Source organism: Callorhinchus milii, unplaced genomic scaffold (genome assembly GCF_018977255.1).
Source record: "Callorhinchus milii isolate IMCB2004 unplaced genomic scaffold, IMCB_Cmil_1.0 Scaffold5, whole genome shotgun sequence".
Lineage (NCBI taxonomy): Eukaryota > Metazoa > Chordata > Chondrichthyes > Chimaeriformes > Callorhinchidae > Callorhinchus > Callorhinchus milii.
Window position 1 is genome coordinate 62,825,669 of NW_024704746.1, and position 14,315 is coordinate 62,839,983.

General features: G+C 39.0%; 2 protein-coding genes across 2 annotated transcripts in view; both read right to left on the reverse strand.

The window, feature by feature from the left end:
- reln (reelin) overlaps positions 1-1,580 on the reverse strand; it is a 178,251-nt gene extending 176,671 nt beyond the window's left edge. Inside the window, exons 1-2 of the mRNA XM_007890885.2 lie at positions 1,489-1,580; positions 105-923 (exon numbers count right to left, since the gene is read on the reverse strand). Of these exons, the coding sequence (XP_007889076.2) occupies positions 105-333 (229 nt within the window). The 5' untranslated portion in view covers positions 334-923; positions 1,489-1,580. The remainder of the gene's footprint in view (positions 1-104; positions 924-1,488) is intronic.
- Positions 1,581-6,428: 4,848 nt separating this feature from the next.
- orc5 (origin recognition complex, subunit 5) overlaps positions 6,429-14,315 on the reverse strand; it is a 67,483-nt gene continuing 59,596 nt past the window's right edge. Inside the window, exons 14-15 of the mRNA XM_007890883.2 lie at positions 10,690-10,802; positions 6,429-7,923 (exon numbers count right to left, since the gene is read on the reverse strand). Coding sequence (XP_007889074.2) covers positions 7,878-7,923; positions 10,690-10,802 — 159 coding nt within the window. The 3' untranslated portion in view covers positions 6,429-7,877. The remainder of the gene's footprint in view (positions 7,924-10,689; positions 10,803-14,315) is intronic.

Consider the following 14,315-nt stretch of genomic DNA (forward strand, 5'->3'; position numbering starts at 1 on the left):
TCGCCTTCCACCTTCCTGGCAGTCGCTTGCACATATGTCCCGAACTACCTATGTACTGTTATAAAATTTATAAAAGCTTAGAAAATTTTGGTACAAAAACCTACCGTGATATTCTTGACCAGATACATAATACCCTGGGTTTCCCGCAATGTGAAGCGACATCAGCACCTCTCCCTGCTCCCCGTCGCCCTCCAGTTCTCCGTGATGGGTGCACAGGAAGAAGAACGGGGCAAACCTCGGAGAGAACCCCCCAGAACCACGCACGAGATCTGGCGACAATATTCCAACCAGAAGCAGCAAAGTCCAAGTGTTAAAGCAGTTCTTTTTATCCATAGTTTTCTCTCTTCCTCTCCTCTCCGTATTCCCTCTCGTTGGGAAGGAAGACAACTCTTGTGAATGAGAGTTCTTTTTTCCTCCCCGTGCTGTACTAAAGAGATTACAAGTTTAATGTCAGGAAGCTTCTGTTGGGAAAGTCATAAGCCAGGAACTGTAGAAACTGCCAGCTGTCAGCTGTTTCTACTGCATTCTAATACATCAGCTTCATGCGCTGCAATACAGCTCTCAAACACATCTCGCTCAGAGCATATTCCATTCCACTTTCCGGCACCCCTCCCACGTGCCTTCCAGCCTTGTCCTGTTTTTTTTTGTTAACTTTGTTTCAGGAGGGCAAAACCTGTCTCACCGCACCTTTTACAGTTGGAGCACTGCACTGACTGACTGGAACCGGGAGCCGATCAAGCATGAAATGCAGCGACTGGAAATAATTTATTTCCCCTGCTGCCTTCACTGGAGTGCCTGAAAAACTCCACCTTCTCAAATTAACATCAGGCTGAAGAAACCATTCTCCTTGATTGACTGCTCAAAAGCTGGAATCCGCTCTTATTTACGCCCCGTCATGTTACTGGAGGGATAAATGACAAAATCTGAAGAGCAAAGCATCGAACATGGTTAGCACAAGGACACTCACTGAGAGGCAGCTTAAACGCTGTTTCAGTTCTGAAGTACTGACCACCAAAGCCCTGGCTCCCTTTTCAGCATAATTAATGGTTTAATTCTACCCTGGTTAAGAAAAATTCTACAGCGTGCTTTATTTACACACAATCGCCTGAAAGCACTCCAAATTCCAGGTTTTGCTGAAGTGACATAAGACAGCTTAAACCGAAGCAATAATTGTGGATTTGGAAAAATACTTTATTCATCAAAAATAAAATCTCCGCATTACCGGAATTGCCTGTGCTTTCGTTTTCACACAAAAAAACCACGCTCGCTACACTTGACAATGATTGCTGCAAAGCACTTTGAGACGTCGGTGTAATAATGTCCAGTTTTATCTCTCCCCTTTTAAAATTAGATGATAAACTGCAAAAGATTACAGTATACACATAAAATCTAGCAAGTGTTGTGTTAGTCCTCTCCACAGGGACGATTAACACAATGTAATTACACTGTGTAAGATTTTGACTGTACAAGCTATTGAATGATGCTCACCTTTTTCAACGGGCTTGGAGAAAGATTTAACATGTGCTAAAGAAGCACCCACCAGTATATGAGGAGTTAATAATCTCCCCCAAACCGTTAGTTAACCTAGATGGAACAAGTTGACAAATTAATTTAAAGTTCAGCGTTTGTTCCGTGGTGGAGGGAGGGAGGGAGGGAGGGAGGGAAGGAGGAAGGAGATTGGGAGGACGGTCAATATTATGATAATTATTAATACCGAGTCAACAGAACTTTAACCTCACAGCAACTAGGTTTACCCCAATGTCATTACACCTTTCACGGTCAAACCTTTCAACGCAACTGGACTACTCATGAAAATTTCCTTCGGCCAACTTGTCTCCATGATTTGAAAGCTCGAAACCAAAATCAATGAAATACAATAGCTTAGCTTTCGTTTTACACAAAAAAGAAAAACATTTGGCAAGAGGAGCTTTCGTGGATACGTTATTCGGTTATCCTATTTCACCAACATGGCAAGTAACCAACAAAACAGAACAACAGAAGCAGAGTGTTCTTTCGTTTGTGTGTTTTATCCAGTTGGACCAAAGGCAAAGACATTCTTAACCATTTCCTGGGTCCATCGTTTCTCCCTAACACTTAATGGGTCATTCTCCCCATGGGAGTCCATCTATTCACTTGTGTCATCTGGTAAATACTGCAGAATGTATGGGAATTTAATTGATGTGGGACCAATTAACTGAACATTTCCATTAACTGCTGTGGACTGCATTAGGATTCTGCCACTACATTTCAGATTTACACTGAATTGAGGCTTAACAATTCATGATTTTCAAATTGGTTTGAAATTGGAATTTGTGTTTGATGTCGAATGATGCTCTCCATTTCACAGACACATAAATTCATCTTCTTTCTCAATTTCTCTTGTCACCCACTCCACTGAATACTACAAGAAACCCTGCTAGTGAATTGCAGGATACAGTGCTTTTGTTCTTCCAGTTGAGTCGTTATGGGCAAGTTTCCTTACTCCACACTCCTCTGTTTACCTAGCAGTAAGTTGGAAGCCAGTTAAGTCAATTGTCAGATTGCTTTCCAGGGTAATAATTCCTTAAAATAATAATAATAATTTGGTCACTCAATACACAACTGTTTGTGGGACACTGCTGTGCACAATTGGCTGCTGCGTTTCGCCCACAAAATATACAGTCAATTCACTTTAAGGTATATTCTGCAAAGCGCTTTGAGATGTCTAAACAACGTGTTAAGGGGCTTTATCAAATGCAAGATTATTATTATTATTATAATTTGCACAGATGTTCCACAATGCTACTTGTTGTGACAGTCGGTGCTTTATCTCCAAATCTTCCTTCTCCTGAAAGCAACTTCCCTAAAAACAATTATATTTTCGATCATTATCCCTTTAGAGAAGAAAATACAATATTTTTTCCTAAACGCTTCTGCCCGGAGGGGTTGCACTATATTGACAATACTTAGCACCAAAATGACAGATGCTGTAACAGTGCTTTGTTTGTTATTTCATTAATCTTGGGAGTTAGTGGTTGCTAGAGCACAAGCAACATCTACTAACCATCAAAAGCTACTCAATAAATCATTAGTTTCATCAATGAACTCCCAGCGAATGGCGATTTATTGTACTGAAAAACACACCGAGTTTATTTAGTAGCCATGAGGAATTATGTTGATTACTGCCTCGTATTTAAATATAAAGATTGACTGAAGACATTCAAGTTTTTTCACTCGCTTAGAAGGAGCTGTTTGACGGCTTGCAAGGGAACTTGGAAAGCTTGTTCGTACCTCTTGTTGATTTTGGAGGTGGGTGATGATGTTATGGTTTCCAGTACAAATTCTAGGGATGAACAGATATGTTGGGATATGAACTCCTAGTTACCAATCGTAATCGAATTATCTATATATGATTAAAAACAGAAACATGGATATATACATATTCGAGCAACCATGGAGATATTTCTGACCCTATCTTAAAACGAATGATTTTAAATGCAAAAGTCAGAGAAACTGTTTCAGACCATTGACCATTTCAACTACTGAAGGCAACAATGCGATAGTTTAGCCAAAATTAAACTCATTTCCACGTTCACCGAAGCCCATTTGAAACAGTTGGACAATAAAATCACTGTACTGCACGTCACAAAATGTGGTCCCAAAGCAAGTAAATGTATACGACTGTATGTTATTAGTGGCTTTTGCCTACTCACTTTTATGCTGCCAAGTTCAAACCGAAGATACAACCACATATATACTTCTAACAAACACTGCTCAAATTACATTCTGTGCGAAACAGGAATGATCTAGTTGAGAGTTTGTAACAAAACAGATTCTAAAATGAACCGGAGATTTCCTTGCAAGACTTGTGACAAAGTTAAATACTATAATTAGGTACAGGTAGATAAAAGTAATGGGGCGTACTGTGGTTTACAGCAAGTGAAGAAATCCCAAACAAGATTCGGGGGGGGGGGGGGGTAGGGGGGGTAGGTGGGGGAGGAATAATCCGGTTCATTCAACCATGCTTTTACCCTTTCTCCCAAGAGGCAGCTCTGACAACAGACCTTCATTAACTCTTACATTGCATGGATTGGAATGACACTCCTAGAGCTGAGTGTTTCTGACATTGTCAAAGAATGATGAAGTACCCAGGAACGCTCTCAATTCAATTCAATTAGCCCGCGCTTGTATTCGCTATCAAACCAGAGAGCCAACATTCTGCGCCCAAACAGCACACGATAGTACAAGTTCAAACCGGATCGTGAAACAAGCTTGTTTCAAGGAACGAGAATTGAAAGATACATACCCATATTATTGAACCATCTGTCACTCATCTCGAGTAAATTTTTCATTTACATTCAGTGAAGAATTTTTAGAAAGATGTTTGGCACCATTTTATGGAGCCACAAGAATATTATTTTTAAAATGATATATGAGGTTTAAATCTTTTGAGCGAGACGCCCGGCCTTCATTTCAGACAGGATAAAGCTACTTTACAGAACTACCTCTTCCCCGGGGGCACACTAATATCTGAGATAAGAAATATGAGATTGCAAGGTTGTACTGTGAGACAGATTTTCAAGTCAAGACGTAGAATAAAGCAAATAACATGTAAATCATCAAAATGGGAATTTGCTCAAGCTTTCCGATTGCACAATTTTTGGGGCTGGGTAAATGTAATCTTGTTCTTGTTGTTGTTTTAGTTGAGTACAAAACAGTTTCCTTTGAGGTTGTAATCTAGGCTAACATTTCCATACATTGCTAGGGGAGCACTGAACTGTTGGGAGGTGCTGTCCTTCAGATGAGACATTAAACCAAGGTCCTGTCTGCCTGTTCAGGTGGACATTAAATACCAATAGCACTATTGAGAAGAGAGCTTATCCTAGTATCCTGATCAATATAACTCCCCGATATAAAAAAAATTGGCTGTTCACTTCATGGCTGTTTTAGGGGAACCTGCTGGGTGTAAATCGGCTGCCACTTCCACCTACAAATACACAGAAAAACTCTGTAAAGCGCTTTGAGACAGTAAAACGCTACATCAAATGCTAGTTATTATGACACTAGAGTTCACAAAATAAATGTATTTTTTCCAATGAACATCAGTTCTAAAAACTGGAGGGATCTTGCGAGCTTACTAGCCTCAAGACGTATCTTTTGTAGCTGCTCTTTCGGTCATCTTTCCCCTCCCCACATCCTTTGGTTCCCACCCCCAGCTTGGGTGCACAGACAGCAGTCCTGACCTGAAAGGTGCACTATAAATTTGTACTTTATGATCATTTAAGTAAATTTGGCATCATTTAAATTTTAACCTGCCTTATTTCCATAGATTTTCTTTGTAAGACCAATAAAGCCTTATTTTTTTTTTAAAAAAAACTGATTTGTCCAAAAATCACTTGTCTCCCTGATTTGATGCATGCTTTGGATGAGACATTAAACCTGTTCAGGTGGAGTTAAAGATCCCATGGCACTATTCCGAAAAGAGAAGGGAGATTCTCCCAATGTCTTGGCGAACAATCCCAGATAAACCTGGTCATTCACTTCATAGCTGTTTATGGGACTTTGCTGGGCACAAATCAGCTGCCACAGTTCGCCGACAGTCAATACAATAACAACAACTTGCACTTATACAATGCCCTCCGCGTAGGAGTCACTGTTAAGCATCTCAGAGCGCTCCAGAGTTCCGGGCGTAGTAGCTGAAAGCACAACCTTTCTATCTTGGGTTGGGGGGAGTTTTCATTCAGGCCCGTGGAGATTTTTTCCCCACGAAAGTTCTTTTAAAATTTGGTTTCAGAGCTGGTCTGCTAGGTTTGAATTCCGGATATCCGGAGCCCAGTAAGGCATGGATTTACTTTATATTATGATATTAAAAACATTGGTTTTATTTGTGTCAAATTCCCTCCCATCTAATTTTCTAACCGAAAAATTGGCACCCAAACCCCAAACATGTCCTGAAAATACCCAGGTTTTTATTTCATGAATAGATAAAAAAAATTAACATTTGTAAAACATGAAAGATTTTTTCTCTTCCCAATTTTGACAGGAGCATATCCTCTGTTGATCCTTCAGGCAAAAGGGGATTAGTTTCTAAAGCAAGCAGGTTTTACACAAATAAATGAAAGGATAAAGAAACATGGAGAAAGTAGATAAGAGTGGTAACTATCAATGTTCGCTTTCTACAGCCGTTTATATCAGATACTATTCGTATTGTCAATTTATTCAAAGACTGTTACTAATAAAACGACTTAATCCGGTGGCAAGAGTATATCAAAATCCACTAATGATTGTAAATGTTCACTTACCATATAGTCATCAGCACACCCTGTAACAACAACTTGCATTTATATAGCGCCTCTCACGCAGGGCAGTGTCCCCGTATTGAGGGGCAGTTCAAAGATGAGCAACCCAACTATCCCACACTTAAATATATGTAAAAATACACAGCCATACAGCAATAATACATTCCTTTATTTCTCACTGGATGCACAGGTTAAAAAAACAGCTAATTTCAGTCAGACGACAAACAGAGAGACTCAGTAGGTAAACCTTTTAAGTCAGTTGAGATTGAAACATATTTGGTTGACAAGCTGCCAGTCGCAAACACTGACACACCCACAAGCCATCCATTTGCTTGCATCACCTCTCATTTTTATCTGCTAAAGTTATCGGGGGTGGTGAAATAATACAATTAAATATGTTTCATGTGTGCCTTTCCTCAAGTCATCATCAGTGCAGGCAATGTACTTACATATGAAGCAATCGAGTCTTGATGTGGACTCAATTCATTCTTTACATTTCTTACCAGTGTGTAATTCTATTCCGATGAATCTTTAAGCCATGCTATTTGAAATGTTAATCAACCTGGCGTGTATTTCAGCAATTCTTCTTTTTATTTCAGATTTTCAGCATTCAGGTTTTTAATCGCTAAAGCTCTATCCTCTTCGAAATAGCTGCCCCCAACAGTCGTTGGGAAAATGCCAATTGACCAGGGAGAAAGAAGCAATATCAAGCACAGAAGGTGTGCGTCAAGACACATTTATTCAGTTCTCTGTGCTAATCAGCAGTATTGTAATTCCCTTTCACATTTAAAATCAGCAACAGAGCAACATGGTCAGTGGTTAATTGTACCATGAGACCGAATTCCTGCAGAATTAAAGCTAACAGACAACCTTCAGGATCATCATATCAACACTGGGTTTAAAAAATCTTCATTGTGAAATGTGCGACCCAGTGGCAGACGGAAATAAACCTATAGACTGGTAATGAGTATAAAAGGCTGGTTGCAAGACACATAACGTGTTTTACATGGCGTTTACTTTCCTCCACATAAAGAATATTCTTTTTTGGGACTTACAATTGAATATCAAAAAGGCGCAATATACCACAGGCATATTTCTATATGCACATTGACAAATGAGAAGAAATGGCTTTCAGCGTGAATAATGACTGCAAGATCTCTTGGGGATTCCAAATTGCAGCAGACAATTCAAAAAGTGAAAAAATGGTCACACACACACCCACAAATGTGTACCGCAACCACATTCTGAGAGAAGGCCACTTCACGAAAGAAGACTTTCAAGTAAATACATTTCAGGCAGCTTTTAGTGCTACTGCAATGTTATTATTTTGGAACAGATTGTGCTGGATTCCTGCTGTTAATAATTAACACATAGCTTCAAAATACTCCAGAGTCTTTGGCAAATAGTTCAATCTAAAGATCCATTCTGACCAATCAAGATATTTTTCGTTAAATCCCACACTGTGCCAACACCTGCTTGGGAAAATCCAATGGAGCCAAAATGCCTCTGTCTCTTATAAGCTGAATAGATGAATCAGTGTGACTTGGTGCAAAAGCATTGATCATCGCCTGCTGCATCCATATGGCTGTGCATCTGGTGTCACACAAAATCATACAAGTACCTCACTATATCGAAATTCACAGTCCTGAAAAAAAATCAAACAGCAGGTTATTAAATACACCAACCTTACCAAAAGCATGCATCATGTTTAACCAGCTAATTATGCATTGGTTGCAGCATTTTGATATTGGCTACAACATTATAAATTCACTGTCTGTACGCTTATAACCTCCCACCTGTTGTCACTTGTTCCCGATACAAAACATTTTTTATTAACATTGGGTTGTATGCTATTTGCATGCAGTTAAATACAAGAAATTGACTTTTGTTTTAAAAAAGACATCACAGTTTACTTTAAAAGTGCAGTTTGTAGATCCAAGAACCTTTATCTGTAATTCAGAGTCAACCTGAAATTTAACAATAACTTGCATTTATATAGCGTGCTTCAAGCAGAGAAGCATCTCGGAGTGCTTAACAAATTCTTGTCCTCCACCGTATTCCTACATGGAAGACATAGAAGAATACAGAAGACTAAAGAGAAAGTAGCCTACACTATGTTATCTACAAACTGATAAAGCAAAACCATAAACACCTCAAAATTAATGAAGAAAGGGTTACATGAGTAATTAAGACGAGAACATCCCACGGAATACTGACCTGGAACTCCTTATGAATTTATAAATTAAAACCCATAAACAGAGATCCTGAAAAATCTATTTAGGATGGAACTGGGTCCACAGTTTGCTGATGCATAATCCAGTGTTTTTTTTAAAAGCAAAAAACTATCCTGCGCGATTTACACTGGGACATGCGAAGGAATGGTCTGATTCACCCATTGAACTGCTCTATATATGGAAGTGGTTATATGGAGGTAGCAAATGCTTTAGCCAAGAAGGACAAATCTGTCACATCCACGTACCACTTCAATGAGGGTTGAATTAGCAATGTTGGATTTGTTGTTGGGAGTCATGGAGAGTTGAATTCCCGTTCAGATGTCTTTGGTATCAAATATTATATGAGATATGACTATGGGTCTCTGGCTAGTTTTAACCAATTACAGTATTAAAAATGCACTAGATGCTCAGCAAGGTCTTATGGGATGGTTAGGAGGGCATGTGGAAGATTCCATAAATTCAATAAAAGACATCTCTACAAATCTTATGTTTTTTTTCATTCATGGGATCTGCAGAATGACCAAATTGTGTTAAGATCAGGACAGTTAAGCCATCACAAGGGAGTGGAGACAGACTTCAGTCACTAGGCTATACTTTTATTCAACTGCCGGTAATGGTTCAGAACATTTTCAACAGTTATTGGCTTTGAAAGCAGGTTGAATTTGAGTCTCTTCTCTGTGAGTTTCAGGACTGTATGAGGGAGTCTGAAATGGCTTATAAAGCTTACGAAGACCACTGCAACTTGTTCCAGTATCGGAAACAACAGAGATTGACTTTTGGTAATGGGAGAAAATAACTATAGCAAAAGCTTGGCCAAAATAAGTCCTTGCTATACAATGCAGAGTTGGGGAAAGTGACCTGAATACACAAAGTACAAATTACTTAGTCTCTATACGTGCGGGTGATATACTGTTTAAATATGTAAGCTGAATGAATAAGCAAGAACTTTAATTGTTAACTTTCTTTGAAAGAAGAGAACTTGATGGAATGGCATGGAAGCATTCCTTTGGACCGAGAGAAATAATTAATACCACCAGTGTTTAAAATTAATCTCTAAGTATCTCAACAAAAACACAACTTGAAAATTATACCGAAAGGCTAGAGAGAATGGCATTTATCTTTTTATAAATGCGACAGAACAAGATACTTAACATATCTCTTTGTGGCATGACCACCTAATGAGACTTAGCAGTAATGTCATTACAGAAAATGTGAACTAAGCTCATAATTGGGTATTATGCAAATACAATTTCCTTTCCATCTGTTTGCAAGACAAGTCCAAGCAAACATTCATAAGTTCTCTAGAGGCCAGGTCTGCCTGTACCTGCTTTCAGCCAAACAGCCAACCCGCTTCCAACTTGCTATTTAAATCTTCTCTGAAGCAATCAGAGAACAACACTAGGAATGTTGAACGAGAAACCAACCCATAAAGGCTTAGGCACAGGAAGAGCTCGGAAGAGCAAATTGGCCAATTCATTTATTGTGGTAAGAATCCAACAGCACATCTCTCTCTGCCCTGTGTGAGCAAAACCTACCGCTTACAAGATTGCATCTGTCAGACTGGAATTAAATCAGTGAAGATAAATACTTGGCTGTGTGGTAATTGGCTGCCGCTTTCACCCACAAAACAGAGTTACTGCACTTCACAGTATATCCTGTGAAGCACTTTAAGACGTCTCAAAGGCGTGATAAAGCGTTATATCAACTGCAAAGATTATTATTTATATACTGTGAAACTTTATACAAAATGTAATGATTAAGAAAAGGACTTTTCTGTGAGCAATTCTTCTGAGTCATGAGAATGTAAATCAATTTTTTTAAACCATTAGAAACTAAGGCATATTGTGTAACACTGATTTTTCTCCAGTAACTGTTCCTATTAGTCCTGACTTGAGAACTAAACCTCCATCCTGAAGGCAATTCTATACACAATTTTCTTATCTACTTAAATCCATGTGTAACACCACACGGCATTAGGTTTTTAGTGTTGAAGTAAAATGCACAACCGCAAGAAACCCTAAATTATGCATTTCCATACTGTGCATTATTGCCCAAGACACTAAATATCTAGTTGGGGAAACAGGTTTTCTCTATTCCACAGAGGCTAAATGAGTTTCTAATTAGGTCGCTTGAGAGCTCTTGTTTGTGTAACTGCAGCAGCAGATGCAGTGGTGTACCTGGCAATAGCTCGGATGAAATCCAGAGTCACTGTACATTTGTACTTCAGTCCATCAAGCTGATCATCGTGGCCAATACGAGTTAAAAGCTGAAGCGTCACCAGGGAGGAGATCTGTTGGTGCGAATAAAAACAGGAGCAGGTCATAGTAAGCAACATTATTCCACAACTGTGAGGAATGTTAATGGATGAACATTAACTGCTCAACTGTGCAATAAAAGGCTTTTACAACAATTTAGAATAATTAGGACTTTAACTATCTGAATTCTGAATGTAAATAAATGCTCAACAAGCCAAAAAGATCAAGTGAATGGATATCAATGACAAGATCTGGAAATTCCACTTGCAGAACAGTTGACAATGACTTACTTTTCTGGATAATGTTGACTGAGGAACGCAGCAACTTGTCAGCTTGGAAATAACATCACTGCGCTTATCCCTTCAACATTAATCCTTTATTTATTTTGTTGTGTATTGTAATCCTTTGCTCAAAAGTGTTTGTATTTCTTTCTAGGACTGATTCTCTTTGGTTAAATGTGAAATAACATGTGTTGAATGAAGACAAAATGTGGTGAAAAAACTGGTTCCAGATTACAAACAACTTCCAAAACATTTTTTCTGACACTGCATAATGATCAACTAGCTTCTTCTTACATTATTCCATCTTCTGGTTAGAAATTGGCAAAGAAATGTTGTACAAGAATGCAGTAAATCCACATTCATTAACAAGTACAGTACCTTCAAAACAAACAACTTCTTTTTAAACCAGAATGTCAGCTTTGAGCTATGTTACTAATAAAAGAGAGTATTTTCTGAAACACAGCCCCGTCAGCTTGACTTCGTTTCTTTTTGTTCCGACAAGTATCTGGCTAGTGGAAGCATATGTACAGTGGGAACTTAGAGGAAAAAGAGAATCATCTATGGTTATGGCTATTTGAATGTAAATGTAACCAAACCAAGCATGTCCTCATTTGATATGGCTGGTGCACGATAAGAATTGTCTGCAAAGCAGGGAAAACCATGGTGATGCTTCAAACAAAATACTTTTAACAAAACCTCTGGTAAATGAATAGAACTACTTTGTGGTAATGAAAAGTAATGGACAGGACTGTGTTATTTAATCCTGTTTCTGATTCGCACCTGAGTTTTTTCAACTGCTGAAGAAGCATTTCCGCGCCAAAATAAAAACATCACAACTATTAAACAAATTCAAACACAATATTATTTTTGAAAAGTTATGAGTTAGCATTTTAGGATTACTTGACTAACTTTAAACAAATTCGAACACGATATTATTTTTAAAAAGTTGTGAATTAGCAGTTTGGGATTATTTGATTTATCCCCTGGCTGCTTTATTCAGCTGTGAAGTGCGATTTTTTTTGTGACACTGCTTCTTTTCCTTGTATGGGGAAGTGGAAAATTTCTAACAATTCAAACTTCAACAACCGTTTGGACACTATCCATAGTATGAAAGAGAAAAATCACAATCCACAGAAGAAATATTCCCTTGGTAATCTCACTTACTTTGGTTCATTCGGATGATGTAATGACTTTAGTATTTTCTAATTGCTTTTGCAAATTGCAAAACTATTTGAAGGGTACTGTGCCAAGCAGACCAGGACGGCTCCAAGTTCTCTCTCTCCCCTCACTGTCGAGTTAGCTGAGCACAGCTGGAACGGCAACAGATGTGCTGCACTTGGCAACCAGTACCTCTGGGCTAGTAAAGGGAAAACCCAGCCAGTTTACAGTCCCAATCACTGCGCAGTAACCCCTTCTGGAAAGCATTCACATCTATACGTGGAGTCTCATAACGTAACCGTTAGGGCGCTCGCCTCGCAAGCAAGAGGACCCTGATTCAATTCGCGGGCTGGGCAAAACCTTAGACATGTTTCCTTACTCCACACGCACGCCACCTAGCAGTAAGTAATCAAAATCCACAGAAGAAATATTCCCTTGGCAAACTCATTTACTTTGGTTCATTTGGATGATGCAATGACCTTAGTATTTTATTATTTTTATTTTATTATTTTATTATTATTCCAATTGCTTTTGTAAATTGTAAAACTATTTGAAGGGTACTGTGCCAAGCAGACCAGGAGGGCTCCAGGTTATATCTCTCCTCAATGTCGAGTCAGCCGACCACAGCTGGGATGGCAACAGATGTGCTGCACTTGGCAACCAGTATCTCTGTGCCGTAACGTGGTGGATCGCCTTCCCAGAGGATATAATCCCTCAAAAAAAACTTGCTCATTTAATCCATGACTGATTGTGGGACACTACTGTTGGCTGCCACATTTTGCCCACAAAATACACAGTCTTTACTTTACAATACATTTTGTGAAGCTCTTTGAGACGCCTCAACGATGTGATAAGGCACTATATGAAATGCAAGGATTATTATTATTATTAATATTATCATTATATATTGGTTGATGGAAGGACAGGGCACTTCTGCAAATTCTCCAATGACTGAATAGTCAGCCATCATTTTCTTTGTTTCAGACATGATCAATGCCCATTTAAGATGAGGAACTGGTGGGTGCACACAGAGCTAACCATAGAATTTCTCCAAAAAATACTTGCATTTGATATTACCCCTCGTTACATTGAACTCTCTCAAGGCACTTCACACAATGAGTCAGTCATTTTGAAGCATAGAAATACAACTAATCTGAGCTAACAAATTAGACAAATGATTGATCAGCTGTCTGTTTTTTATGTACTTGAATGAAGGACGAATACACAGCCTTGCAACACAAAGTGTCAAGGACAGTGAGTGAGTGGAGTCTGTGGTTATTGGCAGCAGATCGCCAGACGAATGTGTTGACAGAACTTCGAGATCAGAAGTAAATACACTCACGGGGGTACAACAATATGTGTGCTCACAAGAACAACATAGTGAGGTCACAGGGCCTTGGCGAAATTTTTTTTGGGGGGTTACAGTCGAGACCTGGCTGATTGACTGGAGGTTGAAAACCCATTGTCCACTATCACGTGGTAACGTGTCAAGTTGAGCATAAGTATGAGCTGCAGACAGAAGGTAGTTGGGGAGAGGGATCCAGCAATACACTCAGACAAACTCTCTCAGAGAAAGGTAACTGATCACTACCATCTTCTCTGCTTAGTCTCTGCTTTATTTAATATTAGATATTGACCTATGTTCTATTATTTGACAATCTGACTAATAAAAGCTGTAATTGACTAAGATCCTTTGTATCGACATTCAAATTATTTATGTGTCTCAGGTATAAAACCTGCAGCTGGACGACTTGTATCACCCTGACCATTTCCCCCCTGCGCGGGTCCTGACCCAACTGTACAGCGCCTTGGGACGTCCTCCCGACGTGAAAGGCGCTCTATAAATGGAATTTCGTTGCTGTTGTTGTATTTAACATTTACTATTTAATGCCAGTGGTCCTTTAAAATGACTGTGGTCGGTCAGATCAGTGGAGCAATACGCAACAATATGTAGAAGAATGGTTAGATCTGAAGAGCATAAAGAAAGAACAAATTCAAAAATCCTTCATGCCTTGGGATTAGTGATAGTTTTGAGGAGTTCTTGTTAAGAACAAGTTAATACCTTCCAGGCTTCAATCCAGAATACTTCAATGCTAAACAAGAAGCCAG